Below are 19618 nucleotides of genomic sequence, written 5' to 3'. Positions count from 1 at the left end.
GCAGTGCAATACTAATCCAAATACATTAGATCAGTGAAAGAGAATAGGAAGTTCAGAAACAGACCCTAATGCATGCACTTCCTATATGATGAAGATGGATTTTTTAATAGACAAGGCTGAGACCATGGGTAACTATTAGAAGAATATTAGCTTCCTTCCTCCTATCTGGATTAAGAGTTGAATGTAAAAGATTAAACCATTGAAGAACTAGAAGAATATATAGATATGAAATATCTACATTGGAGTTAGTGAGGGCCTTATAAACTGAAAGACAAAATATAAAGGATATATAGGGTAGACTTGAAGTGTTTAGAAATTTATATGCCAAGGGACACCATAAACAAAATTTATGGGCAAAAGGTAAATTGTTAAAATATAGCTAAATGATGTATGTTGTGAGTATAAAAAACTCACAAATACAAATATTTGAACAAAACATTGCCTGAAAAAAATCCAAAGGGGAAAAAAAATGGCCAGGTAGTTCACAAAAAGGAAATTATTGATCAGCAAATACATGCAAAAGGTTTAATATCCCTAGTAGTTATGGAATTTCAATTTAGAGAGCTTTTTCCCACCACCAAATTGGCAAAGATTAAAAAGAATACTAGCATAATATCTGAATGAGCATGTATACATATATATTAATATAGGGTGGCCAGCTACTCTTGCTTGGGAAAGTGCTAGATAAAATATATCTAATAAATGAAACTTTGTTTTCTGTTTGTTTCCTGGAAGGTGTGTTCTGGTTTTGCTCAAGAGGCCAATTTTTCAATTAATAATAATTATGTGAACTTATACTACCATAAAAATTAACCTCATATTTTTTAGCCTATAATATAGGCTGGAATGTAGCCTGGAATGATCGACAACTATTATTACACAAATAGCACATTCTGTTGGAACAATGGCAGCAATTTATGTGTTTTATAATTGCGTTGTTATTGTTGTCTATCTGCAAGTGATAAATAGTCGTAGATTAGAAAATAGTTGGTATTATGAATTTGCAGAAAATAGAAACATTCCCATTTGCAATTCAGTTAAAGTTTGCTTTAAAATTACAGAGTAAGTGGGTGCCTCGGTGGCTCAGTTGGTTAAGCAACCGACTTTTGATTTCTGCCCAGGTCTGGATCTCAGGGTTGTGAGATCAGGCCCCACGTGGGGCTCGATGCTGGGCGTGGAGCCTGCTTAAGATTCTTTCTCTCCCTCTTCTTCCGCACCCCCCCAAATAAAATAAAATAAAATAAAATAACAATAAAATATTTCTTTGTTTTGCTTTTATTTGTACTATGTTCAAAAAGAGGGGTGTTTGGGTGGCTCAGTCAGTTAGGTGTGGGACTCCTGATTTCCCCTCAGGTCATGATCTCGGGTGCTGTTGGGCGTGACCCTGCTAAAGATTCTCCCTCTTCCTCTTCCCTCCCCCCTGCCCCCTGTTTGCATTCACTCTCTCTCTCTAAAAAAAAAATAGGTTAAAAACCAGAGCTTTAAATAGGCATGAGATATAAAACCTCAAGACTGATCATTTTTCACCCCACTGGCATTTTCTTTGGGAACACTGTATAATGGCATTTGGTCAATGCTCCAAGAAGACATCAATAATTGGAGATGAAAAAAATTAACTGTACATTTTTATTGAGTTAAATCTTTTGTACAACCAGCCTCTTCATCCTTGAAGCATTTGATTCAAATCTTAAATGCACTGACTTTTTTCTCATCAGGAAGTCCATATTATAATTATATATAAAGATAAAATATCCTATCTATAGAGTTGTACTTTCAACGTCAATGATTCTTATTTTCCTCAACATTTAATTTTGTTATTTTCTTTCCTATATTTAATCTATTTACAAGTTCTGGTGAACTTGTAACATTTTTTCTTTTCCTGTTGCTTTGTAATTTATAGTTGATTTATTTGTAAGTGTAATGTTTGATATTTCTACCTAGATATGAAAAATATTTAGGTTAGAAATGAATTATCTTTTATAAACCTTTATACCTTATTAAAATGCTATCTGCACAGTGGATGCCCACTCAACTGTGATATTACTTAAAGTGTAAGTATTCAGAGTTGGTATCACTAGTGAAAACTCTAGGAGCTATTTTAGGAAGTTGTATTTTCTGATAATGAATATTCAAGTGAAAGTAGAGAAAGAAAGAACCATATGCATTTGCTTGTTTGGGGGATCTCCCCAGACTAGGTCAGAAAAGAGACCTCAGAACTCTGGCTAAACTGCATCAATCTTTTCTTGTTAGTTAAATTTTGGTCTTCACTGCACCTGGCATGCAGCTGTCTACAGGTTGATGATTCTCTTAGCCTTGTTAGCTCCTTTGGGAATGTTCTTGTTGTCAGGGGTGCAGTGTTGGTCCCTGTGTGCTTCCAACATGGAGGGCTACACTCGCCACAGACTGATTCAGTCAACTTCTTGTACTGCAGATCTTCTCAGGTTCTTCTTTGGCATGATAATCAACTGAGAGATGCCATTTTACATATAGGTCCTTTGACATTCAGTTATCTTTCATGACTATGGTTTGTAGGTTCAATCTCTTGATTGAACCGTCGAGGATGGAGTCTGTGATCCTTCTGACCAAGAAACTGAGGGCTCCTCAGAGTTGTAAATTTTTTTAGAGGTTTAATGAATTACATTAAATATTTATGAGGCTCCTATAGTAATCCTATAATAATCAGGATATTGTGCTAGACAGTGTTTCTCAACCTTGGCACTCTTGACGTTTTGGCCAGATAATTTTTTTTTTTTTAAGATTTTATTTATTTATTTGACCGAGAGAGAGAGAGACAGCGAGAGAGGGAACACAAGCAGGGGGAGTGAGAGAGGGAGAAGCAGGCTTCCCGCCGAGCAGGGAGCCCAATGCAGGAGTTGATCCCAGGACCCTGAGATCATGACCTGAGCCGAAGGCAGTCACCTAACCAACTGAGCCACCTAGGCGCCCCTTTGGCCAGATAATTCTTGATTGTGAGGGGGCTGTCCTGTGCGACATCCCTGGCCTCTATCCAGTAGATGCCAGTAACAGCTCCCAGTTGTGACAATCAAAATTGTCTCCATACATTGCCACGTGTTCCCTGGGGGGACAAGATTGTCCCCACTGAGAACCACTGTGCCAGAAGATAGCCCCACATTTATTTACATTGCCTGTTTGGTTTCCTGTAAAAGCATGTCACTGTAGATTTTACTTGGTCACTGTTTGTTATGAACAAAGTAGTATTGGTTGATTTAATTTTTACTGTGTGCCAGGCACCAGGATGAGAACTCTACATATATTACCTGATGTAATCCTCGTAACAACACTGCATTAAAAGTATTAATGACGTTAGATCGTATTCTCACCCCCATGTTACAGATGAGAAAAAGGAGTTTTGGAGGTTATTTTAGCTTCGATTCCCCTGAGACCCTGGCTTACGTGTGACTGATTGAATTGGGAGGCAGTCCCAGGAAGCAGTGATGGAGAAGGGAGAGTGAAACAGGGAAGGAAAAACAGCCAGTAAGCAATAGATGTTGAGCTGGGATCTGGCTACCACCAGAGCACTCTACCTCTCGAGACCTTTCAGAGGAGCCATGAAGAATGCATCTCAGAATTATTTCCCTTCCCTGTTTGCTAGGTTGGGAAGAGGCTGAGGAATGTCTCCCCTAACCCCATTGGTTACCCCCAGGGGCAGGCACCTGCCTGCCTTTCACTAATACAAAGACTCGGCGGCTGTTCCCTGAAGGAGTCTGTTTTCTATCACTATGTAACAGCTTACTAAAAGTTTAGTGGTTTTTTATTTATTTATTTTTAAGATTTTATTTATGTGTCAGAAAGCAGACAAGCAGGGGGAGCTGCAGGGAGAGGGAGAAGCAGGCTCCCTGCTCAGCAGGGAGCCTGATATGGGACTCAGTCTCAGGACCCTGGGATCATGATCTGAGCCGAAGGCAGAAGGGTAATGACTGAGCTACCCAGGCGCCCCAAATTTAGTGGTTTAAAACAACATCCGGGGCGCCTGGGTGGCTCAGTCATTAAACGTCTGCCTTCGGCTCAGCTCATGATCCCAGGGTCCTGGGATTGAGCCCCACATCAGGCTCCCTGCTCAGCGGGAAGCCTGCTTCTCCCTTTCCCACTCTCCCTGCTTGTGTTCCCTCTCTCGCTGGGTCTCTCTGTCAAATAAATAAATAAAATCTTTAAAAACAAAACCAAAAAAACAACATCCATTTAGTAGCTCCCAGTTTTGTAGGTCAGATGTCTGACATGGCATTGCTGGGTTCTCTGCTCAAGGTATCACAAAGCTGGAAACCAGCTTCCTGTCACTCTTCAGGCACTTTGGAAAAATCCACTTCCAGTGCTTTCAGGTTTTTGGTAGAATCCAGTTCCTTGTGGTTGTAGGACTGGGATCCTCCTATTTTTGCTGGCTATTTCCTGGGGGTCACTTTTAGCTCTTAGGAGTGATATGATTTACTCCATTTTTTTTTTTAAAGATTTTATTTATTTATTTGAGAGAGAGAGAATGAGAGAGAGCACATGAGAGGGGGGAGGGTCAGAGGGAGAAGCAGACTCCCCGCCGAGCAGGGAGCCTGACGTGGGACTCGATCCAGGGACTCCAGGATCATGACCTGAGCCAAAGGCAGCCGCTTAACCAACTGAGCCACCCAGGCGCCCTCACTCCATCTTTTTAAAAAACATCTTAATTCCAATATAGTTAACGTACAGTGTTATGTTAATTTCAGGTGTATACTACAGTTTCAACAATTCAATATATCACCCAGTGCTCATCAGTACAAGTTCACCCCATAATCCCCATCATTTCTGCTCACCCATTCCCATCCCTGCCCCCCAATCATGAGTTTGTTCTCTATAGTCCAGAGTCTGTTTCTTGGTTTGTGTGTGTCTTTTTTCCCCCCTCTGCTTGTTTATTGTATTTATTTATTTATTTTTAATTTAAGTAGGCTCCATGCCCAGTGCGGAGCCCAATGCAGGGTTTGAACTCGTGACCCTGAGATCAAGACCTGAGTTAAAATCAAGAGTTGGATGCTTAACCAACTGAGCCACCCAGGCGCCCCTGTTTTGTTTTTTAAATTCCACATATGAATGGAATCATATGATCCACCGCATCTTTCAGCCAGCAACCATGCATGAAATCCTTTTCATGCTTCAATCTCTGACTTCCTCTTCTGCCACTTAAAGAAAACAATTTGTTGGGTTTTAGTATATTCACAAGATTTGCAAGCAACATGACCACCTAATTGCAGAATGTTTTCCTCACTTCAAAAAGAAACCTGTTAGTGGTCACTCCCCCTTCCCCTGTAGCCTCAAATCCTGGCAACTGCTAACCTATGCTCTGCCCCTATGATTTGCCTGTTCTGAACATTTACTATCAATGGTATCATACAGTATGTGCCCTTTGGTTCTGGCTTCTTTCTAGGTTCATTCGTGTTGTAGCATGGATCAGTACTTCATTCCTTTTTATGGCTGAATAATATTCCATTGTGTGACTTTACCACATTTGATTTATTCATTCATCAGTTGGTAGACATTTGGGTTGTTTCCTCTTTGGGCTGGTATGAATAATGATGCTGTAAACATTTATGTGCATGGTATTGTGTGGACAAAAGTTTTTAGTTCTTTTGAGTATATTCCTAGGATTGGAATTGCTAAGTCATTTGGTAAATGTATATTTAACATTTTGAGGAGCAGCCAAACTGTTTCCTAAAGTGGCTGCACCATTTTACAAAGCAGTGCATGAGAGTTCTAATTTCTTCACGTCCTCACCAGCACTCATTCTTGTCTTTTATTTTTTTATGACAGACATCCTAGTGGGTATGAACTGGTATCTCATTGTGGTTTTGATTTTCATTTCCCTGATGGCTAAAGATGTTAACATTTTCTCATGTGTTTATTAGCCCCTTGTATATACACTTTGAAGAAATGTCTATCTACATCCTTTGCCATTTAAAAAAAATTCGGTTGCCTTTTATTCAGTTGTACAAGTTTTCTGTGTACCATATTCTGGATATTAGACCCCTATCAGATATAGAATTTGCAAACATATTCCCCCTTTCTGTAGACTCTTTTCATTTTCTTTTTTTTTTAAGATTTTATTTATTGAGAGAGAGAGAGAGAGAGAGAATGATAGCATGAGAGGGAGGAGGGTTAGAGGGAGAAGCAGACTCCCTGCTGAGCAGGGAGCCCGATGCGGGACTCGATCCTGGGACTCCAGGATCATGACCTGAGCCCAAGGCAGTTGCCCAACCAACTGAGCCACCCAGGCACCACCCCCCCTTTTTTTTAAGTTGTATTTTAAGTAATCTCTATACCCAACATGTGGCTTAAAGTCATGATCCTGAGATCAAGAGTCACGCACTCTTCTGACTGAGTCAGCCAGGCACCCCTCCTTTCATTTTCTTGATAATGTCCTTTGAAACACAAAAATTTTTAATTTTTCTTTCTTTTTTTTTTTTTTTTTAAGATTTTATTATTTATTTGAGACAGAGCAGGAGGGGAGGGAAGGGCAGAGGGCGGCTCCCTGCCAAGCAGTGAGCCCAATGCAGGACTCGATCCTCAATCCCAGGACCCTGAGACCATGACCTGAGGTGAAGGCAGACGCTTAACTGGCTGAGCCACCCAGGCACCCACAAACATTTTTAATTTGATGATATCTGTGGTTCTTTTGTTGCTTGTGTTTTTGGTGATACATATAGGAAAACTTGCTTATTCCAAAGTCAGGAAGATTTACACCAATTTTTTTTTCTTAGATTTTCAGGTATATATTTTAGTTGTGCCTGGGTGGCTCAGTCATTTAAGCACAGGACTCTTGATTTTGGCTCAGGTGTCACGATTCTGAGATGGAGCCCTGAGTTGGGCTCAGTGGGGAGTTTGCTTGAGGTTCTCTCCCTCTCCCCCAATCACTCTCTCTTGCACACTTGCTTTCTCTCTCTAAAAAGATCTTTAAAAAATACTTCTTATTTTTTATTATTTTTGATAAACTCCACCCCCAATATGGGGCTCACATGACCCCAAGATCAAGAGTCGCATGCTTCACTGACTGAGCCAGCCAGGCACCCTGAGTTTTATATTATAAGCTCTTATATTTTGAGTTAATTTTTACACATGGAATAAGGTTAGGGATCCAACTGCTTTCTTTTACAGATAAGTATTCAGTTATTTCAACATCATTTGTTAGATGACTCTTTCCCAATTGAATAATCTTGGTACCCTTGTAGAAAATCAATTGATCATAGAGAAAGGCATATTACTAACTCTATTCCATTTGCCTGTATGTCTCCATATGCCAGTACCACACATTCTTTGTTCCTGTAGAGTCATATTATATTTTGAAGTTGGAAAGTATGAGTCCTCCAACTAAGTCTTCATTTTCAAGGTTTTTGTTTTTGTTTTGTTTTGTTTTTGGCTATTATGGGCTCTTGAAATTCAATGTGAATTTTAGGATCAGTTTGTCCATTTATGTAAAAAAAGTTGGAATTTTATTGAGACTATAGATCAACTTCAAGAGTATTGACATATTAACAATATTAAGTCTTTCAATCCATGAACATGAGATGTTTTTCCATTTATTTAGGTCTTTAATTTCTTTCAACAGTACTGTGTAATTTCTGGTGCATAGTCTTGCACTTCATTTGTTAAATTTATTCCTAATGTATTATATTCCTTTTGATTCTACTGTGAACATAACTGTTTCCTTAATTTCATTTTCACATTTTTCACTGCTAGTCTATAGAAATACAACTGATTTTAATTTGATCTTGCCTCCTATGGCCTTACTGAATCCATTTATTCTAATAGTTTTTTAGTGGATTCGTTATGATTTTCTATATATAAGATCATGTCATCTGCAGTTATAGAGAGTTTGACTTCTTCCTGTCCTGTCTAGATGAATTTTATTTCTGTTTCTTGGCTAATTGCTCCCGCTAGATTACTCTAGTACAATGTTGAACAGAAGTGTTGATTGTAATAAGTAAGTAATAAGTACCTTATTGTTAAGGGACAGCTTTCAAGCTTTCACCACTGTGATGTTAGCTGTGGGTTTCTCGTAGATGTCCTTTGTTAGCTCGAGGAAGCTGCCTTCTAGTCCTACTTTGTTGAATGGTTTTTAGTCGTCTCAGGGTGCTAGAATTTGTCAAAACTTTTTTCCTGCATCTGTTAAATTGATCACATGGTTTGTTTATCTTTCTAATACTATAGGGTATTATGCTAATTGATTTTTTAAATATGTTGAACCTGGAGCAATTTAATTCTCTCTTTCCTTCAAAAAGGTAAATGAGTGATCCATTTTCTGAATCCTTGTAAGTCTGAAATTTGTCTCATTCAAGTTACATACTATATATTGTCTGGAGGCAGGATTCTTGGAATGCAGTCCCTTTTTCTTTAAAGTCTATATACATCTATCAGGGGCCAATATGGTATATGAAAGATCCATTGCAGTCTGATTATTTTATCTTTGTGAGTATCTCACAAAGAATCACAAAGAATACTCTTTGGAGTATTCTCTCTCAAAGTCTCTAAAGCTTGATCTTTATTCTTGGAGTTCAAAAACTTCACCATAATATGTTAATTGTGTGCCTCCCCACCCTCCCTGCCCCCATTATAACTGCTTGGCATTTGGTGAACTTTTTTGATCTGAAAACTCAGTTTTTCCTTCAGCTCACAAAAGTTGTCCTATTTGAACATTGCTTCTGTTCTTTTCTCTCTTTCTGGAAATCCTGGGTTGGTTCTCTATGCCTCTTATATTTTCACCAGTAATTTACATTTCTTTGTAATCTTTGCTTTATCATGCGATAGTTCCTTTATTTCATCTTCCTGTTTATTAGTTTGGTTTTCAATACTAGCCATTTTACTTTCTCTGTTGGAATTTTGACCTTAGATTTCATGTTTCCTTTAGCACCACCCCCCTGAAATTTTTGTAGTTTTTCTGTGTGTATCTATCCCCTTGAACATTCTTAATACATTTTTATTGTTTCTTACATTCCCTTGGTGTTGGTAGAAGCTGCCTATTCTGTCCATTCTGGTATTCCTAGTTTGAACTGCTAATTCCCTGAGATGTCTATGCAGTTTTTTTTCTTTCTTAGGTCCGGGGAGTGTTCTCTCCCAAGCACCTTACAGGGTGTGGTGGGTGAAGTCTCTTGGCCTTGGTGGATGTTGCCAATGACCTGTGGCAGCTAATCTCAGAAACTTGAGAATGCATCTGGGCCTGGAGAGGCCATTTTGGTCAAAGGCAAGTTGAAGAACCAAAGGAAACCAGTTTGCTTCAAAGAGATAATGCCCAGAGAGAAGCAGATAGGTCACTGGTAAGAAAAGGAAGGCTCAGTTCTTGAAGGGGAGGCCTACTTTTTTTTTTTTTTTTTTTTAATCCTTGGTTTCCCACAAAACCTTTGCATATCTTCTTAGGATAATGTTTACCTATCTCCTCTTCCCATCCACTCCTACAAGACACTTACCCTCCACCCCTTTCTTAAGATGGTTTGAGTTGATTTCTCTTCCCAGATGAGGCAGCAGTCACATCACTGTTGCCTGGGATGCTTCTGTCTTCAGACAGGCCTCAGGAGATGGTGGGGAGCCATCTCCTCAATATTCTTTATTTAGTGGCTTAGATTTACCTCACCAGGTATCTCCTTTCTAGTAATCTCTTCCAATAATTCATTCCGTGCCTAAATCCCTTCTCTTGAATTCTCTTCTACTCCCCAGAGTTTAATTCTCTTCCTTGTGTCTTTAATTGGTACACATTTACCAAAGTAATTCACATATTGGGTCAGGGATACTCATATGCAGCTAATTTTGTACTTTTCCTATGATACAGGCTTTGCTTTAGGGTTAAATAGATTTCACTAATCCTGACTAATGAGCAAATAGACACCCCCTTTTAGAGTATATTTTCTGAATACTTATGGCTGTATTCTCTATCACTAGTTCATGTATTTACTATTCTAATTTACTTCTGTTGTCTTATTCAAGGATCACAAACTGGCAGCTGTGGTTGAATTCCACCTGGGGCTGATACATTTTGTTGGGAAGAAATAAAGTTGTTACCATTTCATTTTAATATAAACTTATCTTTTTGATGGAGCATGCATGCCCTGCATCCTCACTCCTCTGTTACAGCCCACACTTCCCACATTTGTTTACTCCCGTATTCTTGAAGGCACTTGGGTTTTAAGTTTGGGAACTTGGGCTCAAGATGTCATTGTGATTTATTTGTTTGCCAATAGTTTTCTTAAATAATTGTAAAGGATGATACTGTGAATTAGAGGCACAGTTTAGATCTGTTATTGACTGTCATTGCTGGCTGCTCCCAGAGAATGATCTGGCATTGTTTTCTATTCAATTAAAAAGTCCCCCCCCCCCAAGTCCTCTGGTGTTTATAAAATGTTTCTACCCAAAACCTGTGGTATGTTTTCACTTAATTAGGTTGCCTGCCACTTTGCTAAAGGTATAATTAGTGATACCTCTATTGTGTTTGATTCAAAACTAATATACTAAAAGGTGCTTTGACAACAAGATAATTTATCCTTTGTGTTTTGACAGACCCAAGACTCTTAGAGTTTTCAGAGATGACATCCTTTATTTATGCTAGGTGCCTGGTAGCATTTATATAAATTTTTCCCAGTACTGATGTCTCTTCTTTGTTTCCCTTAAGCAGGTGTATCAATGCATTTCACTTTGGTTTATTCAAATCTTCTTTGTGATCTTTTTCTGCTGTTAATTGTTCCAAAATATAATTTAGAAATGCAAACTAAATGTTCCCCTGTAGGGGGAGCAATCTGTTTTAAACTCTTAATAAGTGTAATAAAAGCTATAAACCATAGAGGGAACATTCGTAGGCTCTCTTCCTGTTAACGCAAGTTCTTTGAGTGATCTGAAAACCATGAGAATTTGATGATAACCAATGTTTGCCGCTAGTTATAAAATTGGAATTATATTAGGATAAATGAAATACTCATTTTTTGGTTAGGGTTTTGGGCATTGTATTAATCAGAGTTCCAGGGAAGCAGAACCAATAGTATGTATGTATGTATAAATACACATTTTTATTAAATATATATATATATATAGTCTGAAGACTGGAAACTTAGGCAGAATTTCCAAGTTGCAGTCTGGAGACAGAATTCCTTCTTCTCTTGGAAACCTCAGTTTTTGCCCTGAAGGTCTTTAACTGATTGGTTGATGCCCACCCCACATTATGGAAAATAATCTGCTTTACTTAAAGTCTACTGATTATGAGTGTTAATTACATCTTTAAAATACCTTTACAGCAACATCTAGACTGGTATTTGACCAAATAACCGCACACTGTAGAGTCTAACCGAGTTGACACATAAAATTAATCATCACTGGCATCTTACATACATTTTTATCAATGTAGGGATGAACCTAAATTAAAGATAATGGTAGCTAGGTTTTTTGGTAGTTTGGATTCAATATTTGGCACAACTCTGCAGTAATAAAGATATCAATTTGTACCTTAGTACTCCAAAGTTGAGTGGGGACCATGAAACATATAAATCACAAACCATACTTCTTATTATTTTGGATTTTTTTCCCTTTTTGGGGGGGAGGGGTTAGTCTCCTATAATAGTATTGTTCTAGTTTGTTCTTTGAAACTTAGCTTTCAAGCTCTTTGTGTGAATTCAATATTGGGCAATCTTGAGCACATAATTAGAATACTGGCCAAAAGGTAGATTAAAGAGAGAAGGCTAATCAACTGGCTATCCTGTGGAATTTCTGAAATCCCAAAATTGTTACAACACAGAATGTTCCAGGACCTCACACAGATCCATAAAATGTATCTTCTGGGTTACATCCCTCATGTGGTTTGTGTATGCTTCCAGCTCAAGGAGATGTGGAGCTTGCTTTTCCTTTGACCTCACATGATCCAGTTGGAGGTTGCACTCCACCCTCTAATTTAATTTTTGTCTCTAAGTTAAAAAAAAAAAATTGTATTTACCTTTTTCTTTACAGTCCTAAAGTGGTTCTCCCTCTTTCCTCTTCCCTTCTTCTCCCCCCCTCTTTTGGCCCCTTCAGTTCTGATCCTGCTGTTAATAATATACTGTCCTTAATCTTAGACTTCTTATTTTCAACTTATGTGACAATCTTCAACTATATTTTTTCCCTAAGATGATTGCAATTTACTCTTTCTTAGAATGGTGAATGGAAGCTTTGTGCATGTGTGTGTCTTTTTAATTGTTGGAGCTTGATCTCTACATGACTTTCCATTAACTTGGTATCATGTGACCCCTAGGGTTGGGCAGGAAATTAATTTTTGTACAGAATAGCAGGATACAACCGAAATAATTTTCTTAGCTCCAAGACCTCTTTGCTGCAGAAGCACAAACTAAAATTGTGGCTTAGTGATTGACTTAACTCATTAGACAGCCTACTAAGAATGTAGGTTTAGACTTCGGAAGGAAAGGGATTTTTTTTTTCCCCAGGGCTTAGCATAGGTCCTGGTTATAGAAAAAATAAGGAGAAAAACTGTTACTTGCCTATAGTACTGAGCAATATTCTGTGTCATAAATCAAATTTTACAGGATTAGTCATTTATCAGATTGTGTTCTCACACTTTATTGTGTGTATGTGGAGGGCATATATGTTCACCGAGGCAATTCCTAATATAAAGTTTATTAGCTTTTCCTTTGATTTCTCCTTTATGAGAGAAAAGTATTGAGGAAATGACAAAAACACTTTTTTTTTTTTTTGGCAAGCTCAGCTTTTTCAAGCTGTTTATTTTTGCAGATGTATTTCATCAATTCTTAAGAATGAAGCTAGGAATGTTTGCTGGCTTCTAGGTTAATACCACCCAGAAAGTTTTTTTTTTTTTTTTTAAATCTGTTTTCTTAAAATATATTTGGAGGGGAGGTAAGGAGTCTTTTCATTTTTGTGAACCACTAAATTAAAAAAATATTTTTACAACATTTTGAATACTGCCTTTTAATATATAGCTTATTTTAATTCACTATTGGCTTTTGGATCCTTGTTCTGTGTCGATGTGTTCATTACTTCATAGTTAACGATTGTTATGGAAAGGAGATTAAGTTGTTCATGTTTATTTTCTTTGGAAAATTTGAATATACTGTTCATGTCCTCTTAGGATTGTTGATCATTTGGAGAGCCTCCTACAGAGGTTAGTCTCCAAGGATATTGATACTTATCGACTGTGACTGTGTGGTCGGTCAACATCAAATACACTTCTTGTAGAGTATTTCTTAGAGAGTTAAAATAACTGTATTAAGACATTTTGTTCTGACGCATTTTTTTGAAACCAGACTGGAGTAAGAGGAGTTGAGAAAATCACCTGGAATGGTTCATTCCTTCATTGGGAAACAATTAAAAAGCCTCCCAGTTGTGACAGGCTTTGATGCCGCCCTGTCCCTGTAGAAATGGACAGTTGAGATAAAAATGAAAGCAATTAAAATTCAGTATAGTGACTGTTACAAAAGGGGTTCCTTTTCCTGATTGTGTCCTATCATTTCTGGCCATCTTTAGATGGCCTGCTACTTTGAGCTTTGAAGTTGGGGTATAAAGCCGAAGCAAGGACACAGAGCAACTTACTTTGAAATAAAGAAATAAAATTTAAGCTGCCAACAGAGAACCATGGTAATATGCTTCCTTTTCTCTTAAATCCTAGATGAGACTAATGTGCCATAAAGCAGAGTTCCTCAAGCTGAGGGATTTGTCCCACCTTGTGGAAGAAAGTAAAATCCCTGTGAACTCCAGTGTTGACTGCAATTATTATATTACTCAAATTACTTATTTTACTTAAATTGTTCATTATGTTAATATGCGCAGACTTGAAACTACAATATAGTATTTTATGCTTTTAACTCTTAGATTATATAAAACCAAAACAAATTTACATATTACATATAAATAGGACTATGAAAGCAGTAGAGTTCAAATGAACATTACAATTAAAGGCACATCCGCATGGATTTAATGGGATGGGTGACGCCACTTTGCTAAAATAGCTGTTGATTTGGGGGCTCACAGCAGAAAGATGTTATCCCAGGTCTACTTGTGTGGTTCATCTGTTTCTGTATTTGGATTCTGATAAGACTCAACAAATGCCTGTTTACATAAGTATGTTATTAAAAGAATGTTAGTACCTTGAAGTCTGTAATTGGAAGTTAGGCTAATCAAGCCTCATCTTGAGTAAAATTCTGCCAGTGAGTAGTCTTGGAATAGCATATAAAAGCTACAATCCTGGGCGACTCTGTAAAGCCTCATCACTTGATAAAGTTAACCTAACTGTCTTCATTAAATAGGTATCTGATGTAATTGTTGCAAGGGTTAGTAATAGAAAATTTATTTCTTATGACCATATTCCCAATAAATGGATACAGGTTGGCACAAAGATGATACTGGGCCCTCCCACCACTCTGCTTATTTGGACCCCAAGACCTTTCAGGCACACAGCTTTCCCTGATGACAATTGACATAAACCCACTTGTGCATACAAACTACTGCATAAAAATCTTGTGGCAATATGCAGTTGCATGGGGATCGTCTAAAAGATGCAGATTACCTTTATATTCTTTTTTTTTTTTTGACATACATCCTGAGCATTTATTTTAGTTTGTAAAGTTTGATTTTTAAAGCAAATAACATGTCTTATTTAATGCTGTCTAGGAATATTTATGTTCTGCAGTTTTCAGCAATGTCCTTTTAATGTGAAATTTAATTATGAAGTAATACTTTAATTCATTCATTTTCAGTAGGCTGGTTCTGAAATACTTACATTTCTAAAACTTTTGCCAGAGTTATGTACTTAAGATTAAAAACTAAAAGACTTGATTTTATCCTAGAAAACTCATTGCTTCTGAGTTGGTGCATCACAATATGGCACATTTTCTATAAGGAGCTCTTTCCTAGGGACCAATTTCAGTGTATTGTGGTCTGTGTGAATACCTTGTATAACAGATGTTCTGAGTAACAATTCAACATCGGAACCTATTTTTATTAGCTCTTCTATTTTCTTGGGAGAAGTTTCACTTTTATTACTTTTGAATTCTTCATTTATCTTTATTCTGGCTGCTTCTAATGCTCTGGTACCATTTTTAAAAACCCGTTGTCTGGTCCTGTGTAATGTTTTAAAGAGCTGTAAAACCTTGGCCGCCTGACCCATGGCTCTCCTCACCGCGGTGGCTACTTCTCCGGCGATCCACCTTTATATTCTTTTTTAAAAAATTATAAAAATTAAAACACAGTTTTTAAGCCATCATCCAGAATATGAAGACCTTTAATACCATATCCATAGATTTTAGTTTGAGAAATACTGCCACAGAGTACGCAAGTTTACTGATACTAAAAAAAGACTTTGGACTCCAAATACAAAATTCTGTCTCTTTAAATAGATTTGTGAATAGGTTCTCGATTCTGTGCATAGCACTACGATATTTAAGTCTGATGTCTAGGACCTGACAATGAAATATGTATTATATTAATTTATGAAATATGTATTATAAAGAACTTGGATATGTTCTAGGTTTTAAGAGACCATGCTAACTGCTGTTAGCTTTTGTTCCTCTGAGGCTATGAACATCCTGATCTACTTAGCTGGGCTGAAAGAGTGACCATGAAGCTCAGCTTTGGTGTCGTCGTCTTCTTTTTTTTTTTTTTTTGTTAAAGATGTTAGTTATTTGTGAGAGAGAGAGAGAGAGAGCGTGTACGTGTGCAAGTGCAGGGAGGGGCAGTGGGGGAAGGAGAGAGAATCTCAAGCAGACTTGGAGCTAAGCATGGAGCCCGATGCAGGGCTTAATCTCACAACCCTGAGATCTAACCTGAGTGGAAACCAAGAGTCCATGGCTTAACTGACTGAGCCACCCAGGTGCCCCAACTCAGCTTTTGTGTTTTCTGTACCCAGTCCTGGCTCTGGGCACTGTTGTTGGTTTTATGTTTACGTAGGTAATTTTATTTTACTTTGAAAACTGTGATACTCACATTTTCATGTGTTGCTGGTTACATTTAATTTCTAAATAAAGAAGTGATTCATTTACCAAAGAATAAATTTAACTCTAGCCTCACCAGTTTTTCCCCTATCCTTTCTGTGTTTCAGATGTCTGACACCTGCCATTTCTCTATGGTTTGCATTATAGTGGCTTCTTTCTTGTACAACTTCAAGACTCATTATTTCCATCTCTGTATTCTTCATGATGTCAGTATCTCTGCTTGCTTGCTTGCTTGCTTTTTTGAATTTATTTTTAGCTAACTTAGATCTGGCACAATTTCAATGAAGGGCATAATGTGTTTACATTTGATAAGGGGCTGATTGTAAGCTCCACCCACTGCCGGCCATAATGTTTGGCACATAGGTATTCATTGTAGGTGAATGAAGGAACAAATGAATGAAGAATGGATGGATGGATGGATGAATTTGGTATAGTAGTAGTGGTGATGGTGGGGCCATGTTTCTCAGGAGAGGCATGTTTTAGATGGCTTATCATTTGAAGCTGGAGACTTTGTCTTACTGATTTTTGTATTGCGTGAACCTTTATTTTTGGAGATTGAGGAATCGTGTGGAAAATTTGCTAGTTCTAGCTAATGTATTTAGGGGGGAGCATGATCTTTGGATAACCAAGTAGATAGGTTGCCTTCACATTACAGGAAACAGTTGTCATAGATCATACATCAAATTGCATATAGAATTTCTACTTTGTTTTGCTTTTCAGTTTTGGTTTGAATTCACCTGTCATCCTGGATCTTCAGATGTAATCTCCTTTTCCCTGCACTATTGACTGAGAATGCATTTCTCTTTGCCTTACTGGGGCTGGAATAACCCAGTTACGATCATACTAATCGTAGTCTGTCTTGTCGGCCTTTACCATCTGCTTTCCTATTCCCAGCATCAGTGGTTAGTGAGAACACTAAAAGAATACAAAGAAAATGGCTTAATTTCAGACTTTGCACATATAGCTTATTATTTGTGACTCAGGCAATAAGTGTGAAGCAGAGGAGGTCATGTGCATTCCTCATTGATCAGTTTGCCCATTGGGTCAGCAAGTTTCTTTTTATAAAGTGGTTGTGTAATCACTAACTGCACAGTAGCCAGATGTACTTGATAAATCAAGTTTACTTTATTGTGACCGAAAGAGTAAATATATTCTTGTACAAAAATATTCAAAAAGCCTATGTGAAGAAAATATTAATCAACTGTAATCCTACTTCCTAGAAATAACCACATTTTAATAGAAGTTATCTTTTGCTTTTTTTTTTTAATATCTTGGCTGTTTTCACCACAAGAACTTAAAAAATTTATTACCCAGATAAAATATATTTACTTATAGAAAAAATAGAAGATATAGATTAAAATTTAAAAATACCCATTGTAATACCATCTAGAGATAAGAGATACTAAGATTTTGGTATATATTCTTCCAGACTTTGAACTGCACAATAAATTATATAAATTCCACTAGGTGGAAACACACCATACATACTTAGGTATAATCCTTTTTGTGTATATCTTTCCATGTTAGTAAATACATATCCCCATTATTAATAAAAGCTGTGTGATATTCCATTGTACGGATATATAAAATACATAATTTTTTTAATCATGAGCTTTTAAAATAATCTTATAATTGTTTATGGTGGGGTTTGTACCATACATAAGTTTTACATTTTTTATGAGTCCTGTCTCTCAGTCTTGTTATGGTGTCTCTTTTTGGGATCATGCTTAGAATTTCCTTCTCAATACAAATTTTAAAAAATTATTCAGCTCTGTTTTTTTTTTTCCCTAGTACTTTGTTGGTTTCTAATTTAACAGTAAAAACTTTAACCAATATAGAATTTATGTCTCATATTATGAGACAGAAAGCTAACTTTATTTTTTATTTATTTTTTTAAAGATTTTATTTATTTATTTGACAGACACAGCGAGAGAGGGAACACAAGCAGGGGGAGTGGGAGAGGGAGAAGCAGACTTCCCACTGAGCAGGGAGCCCAATGTGGGGCTCTATCCCAGGACCCTGGGATCATGCCTGAGCCGAAGGCAGACGCTTAATGACTGAGCCACCCAGGCACCCCCAGAAAACTAAGTTTATTTTTTTTCTAAAACCCTTTGTTAAATAATTTATCCCGCTACTAATTTAAGATGCCAGTCTGGTCATTAATGATCCATATAAATAATTAGATCTGTTCTTAGACATTTAAATTTCATTTCATTGATGTATTCTCTTCCTGTATGAGATCCGGGTGTATTGTTTTAATTTTTGTTTATAATATTCATTTCATGTCTGTTTGAGCAAAACCTCTTAAAGTTTCTTGGCTAGTCTAATAGCTGGTCATCTTCCAGATAAATTTGAGAATAACTTGTCAAGTTAGAAAATTTTCTGCAACTTGAGTTTTTTTATTGGAATTATGTTAAATGTAAAGATTAATTTGGGGAGATTAACATGTTTATGATATTTTCCCATCAAATATAAACTATGGTGACTATAGTTAACAGTACTATAGTCTATAATTGAAAATTGCTAAGAGAGTAGATCTTAAATGTTTTCATCACACACACAAAAAGTAACTATGTGAGGTAGCGGATGTATTAATTAACCTTATTGTGGTAATATCACAATATATGTCATATTACATTGTATGCCTTAAACATACACATTATTATATGTCAGTTATTTCTCAATCTGGAAAAAACATAATATAAAACATTCATATTTATTCATTTTATTTATTTTACTTCCAAATGACCTACGTTTTATTCATATAGTTATTGCATATTCTTAAGTTTATTGCAAAATACTTTATTCTTTATTGATATTGTGAATAGGACCTTTTTCTCTTATTGTTAGTACAGATATATGTAAATTTGATTACATTTGTTTTATATCCAATTTTTTAAACTTTAATTTGTTCTAATAGATTTTTATTTTATTTTTCTGGGTTTTTCGTAGAGATAATCGTTTCTTTCCAGTAGATCTCATTTCCCTTTCTTGATCCATTGTGTTAGGTTCAAACCTATTGCAGGAAAATATTCAAAATTTCAATAACTGGGCTTCCTTGCTTAATTCCTGACTTGAAAGACAAAGACTCTAAGTTGTTACTGTTCAGTAGAATTTCTGTAGCTATGGGATTAATTTCCCAATGTCCCATACATGTGGCCATATGAGAACTTGAAGTGTGGCTAATGAGAAAATTTAATTTTAATTTAATTTGATTTTAAATAATTTAAATTTCAACAGCCAACAGGTTAGAGGCTACCATATTGAACAGCCCTAGGTTTTCACTGTTAATTATGTTGAGTATTTATTTTAGGTGCATCTTGAAGAGAAAGCCAGCTTAGAGTAAAGGAGATGGGATAAAAGTGAGATGCCTTTAGCAGAATGTGGGAGTAGAGTAGAATAATTGGATGAGGGTTGAAGGAAAGCTTATTTTCCATCTATTTTTTTACTAAGTGTGGTTGTAAACTAAACCCTTTATTTACCCAAACATGTACCTTCTTCTGTGTTCTTTTTCTGCATTTCCACCATTTTCCTAGCCTAAAACCTTATCACTTTTTCTCCCCTCTTTCTAGTCCCTAATACCCAGACACTCCTCCACCCCACCCTCATTTCCACAGACCTCCATCTTACCCATTCTTCAAGGTCCTTCACAAATGTACCTTCTGTATGAAAGAACC

General features: G+C 36.8%; 2 protein-coding genes across 11 annotated transcripts in view; one reads left to right on the top strand and one right to left on the bottom strand.

Moving 5' to 3' along the window:
- Positions 1 to 19618, top strand: part of ACYP2 (acylphosphatase 2) — a 182771-nt gene that overhangs the window by 60019 nt on the left and 103134 nt on the right. The gene's annotated exons all lie outside the window — the stretch shown is intronic.
- On the bottom strand, positions 14551 to 15149 carry LOC123851310 (complex III assembly factor LYRM7-like). Its single transcript, XM_045884998.1, has one exon. The coding sequence runs from the start codon at positions 15116 to 15118 to the stop codon at positions 14804 to 14806; it is 315 nt and encodes a 104-aa protein (XP_045740954.1). The 5' UTR covers positions 15119 to 15149; the 3' UTR covers positions 14551 to 14803.

The sequence above is a fragment of the Mirounga angustirostris genome, unplaced genomic scaffold (assembly GCF_029215605.1).
Source record: "Mirounga angustirostris isolate CCGP_5_RB_7025 unplaced genomic scaffold, mMirAng1.0.hap1 SCAF_10, whole genome shotgun sequence".
NCBI lineage: Eukaryota > Metazoa > Chordata > Mammalia > Carnivora > Phocidae > Mirounga > Mirounga angustirostris.
The sequence above is the reverse complement of the archived record's forward strand: the minus strand, read 5'-3'. Positions and strand labels throughout refer to the sequence as shown.

What these genes read in the sequence shown, in the direction of transcription:
- LOC123851310 (XM_045884998.1), bottom strand. Translation starts at nt 15,118, where the DNA reads ATGGGTCAGGCGGCCAAGGTTTTACAGCTCTTTAAAACATTACACAGG.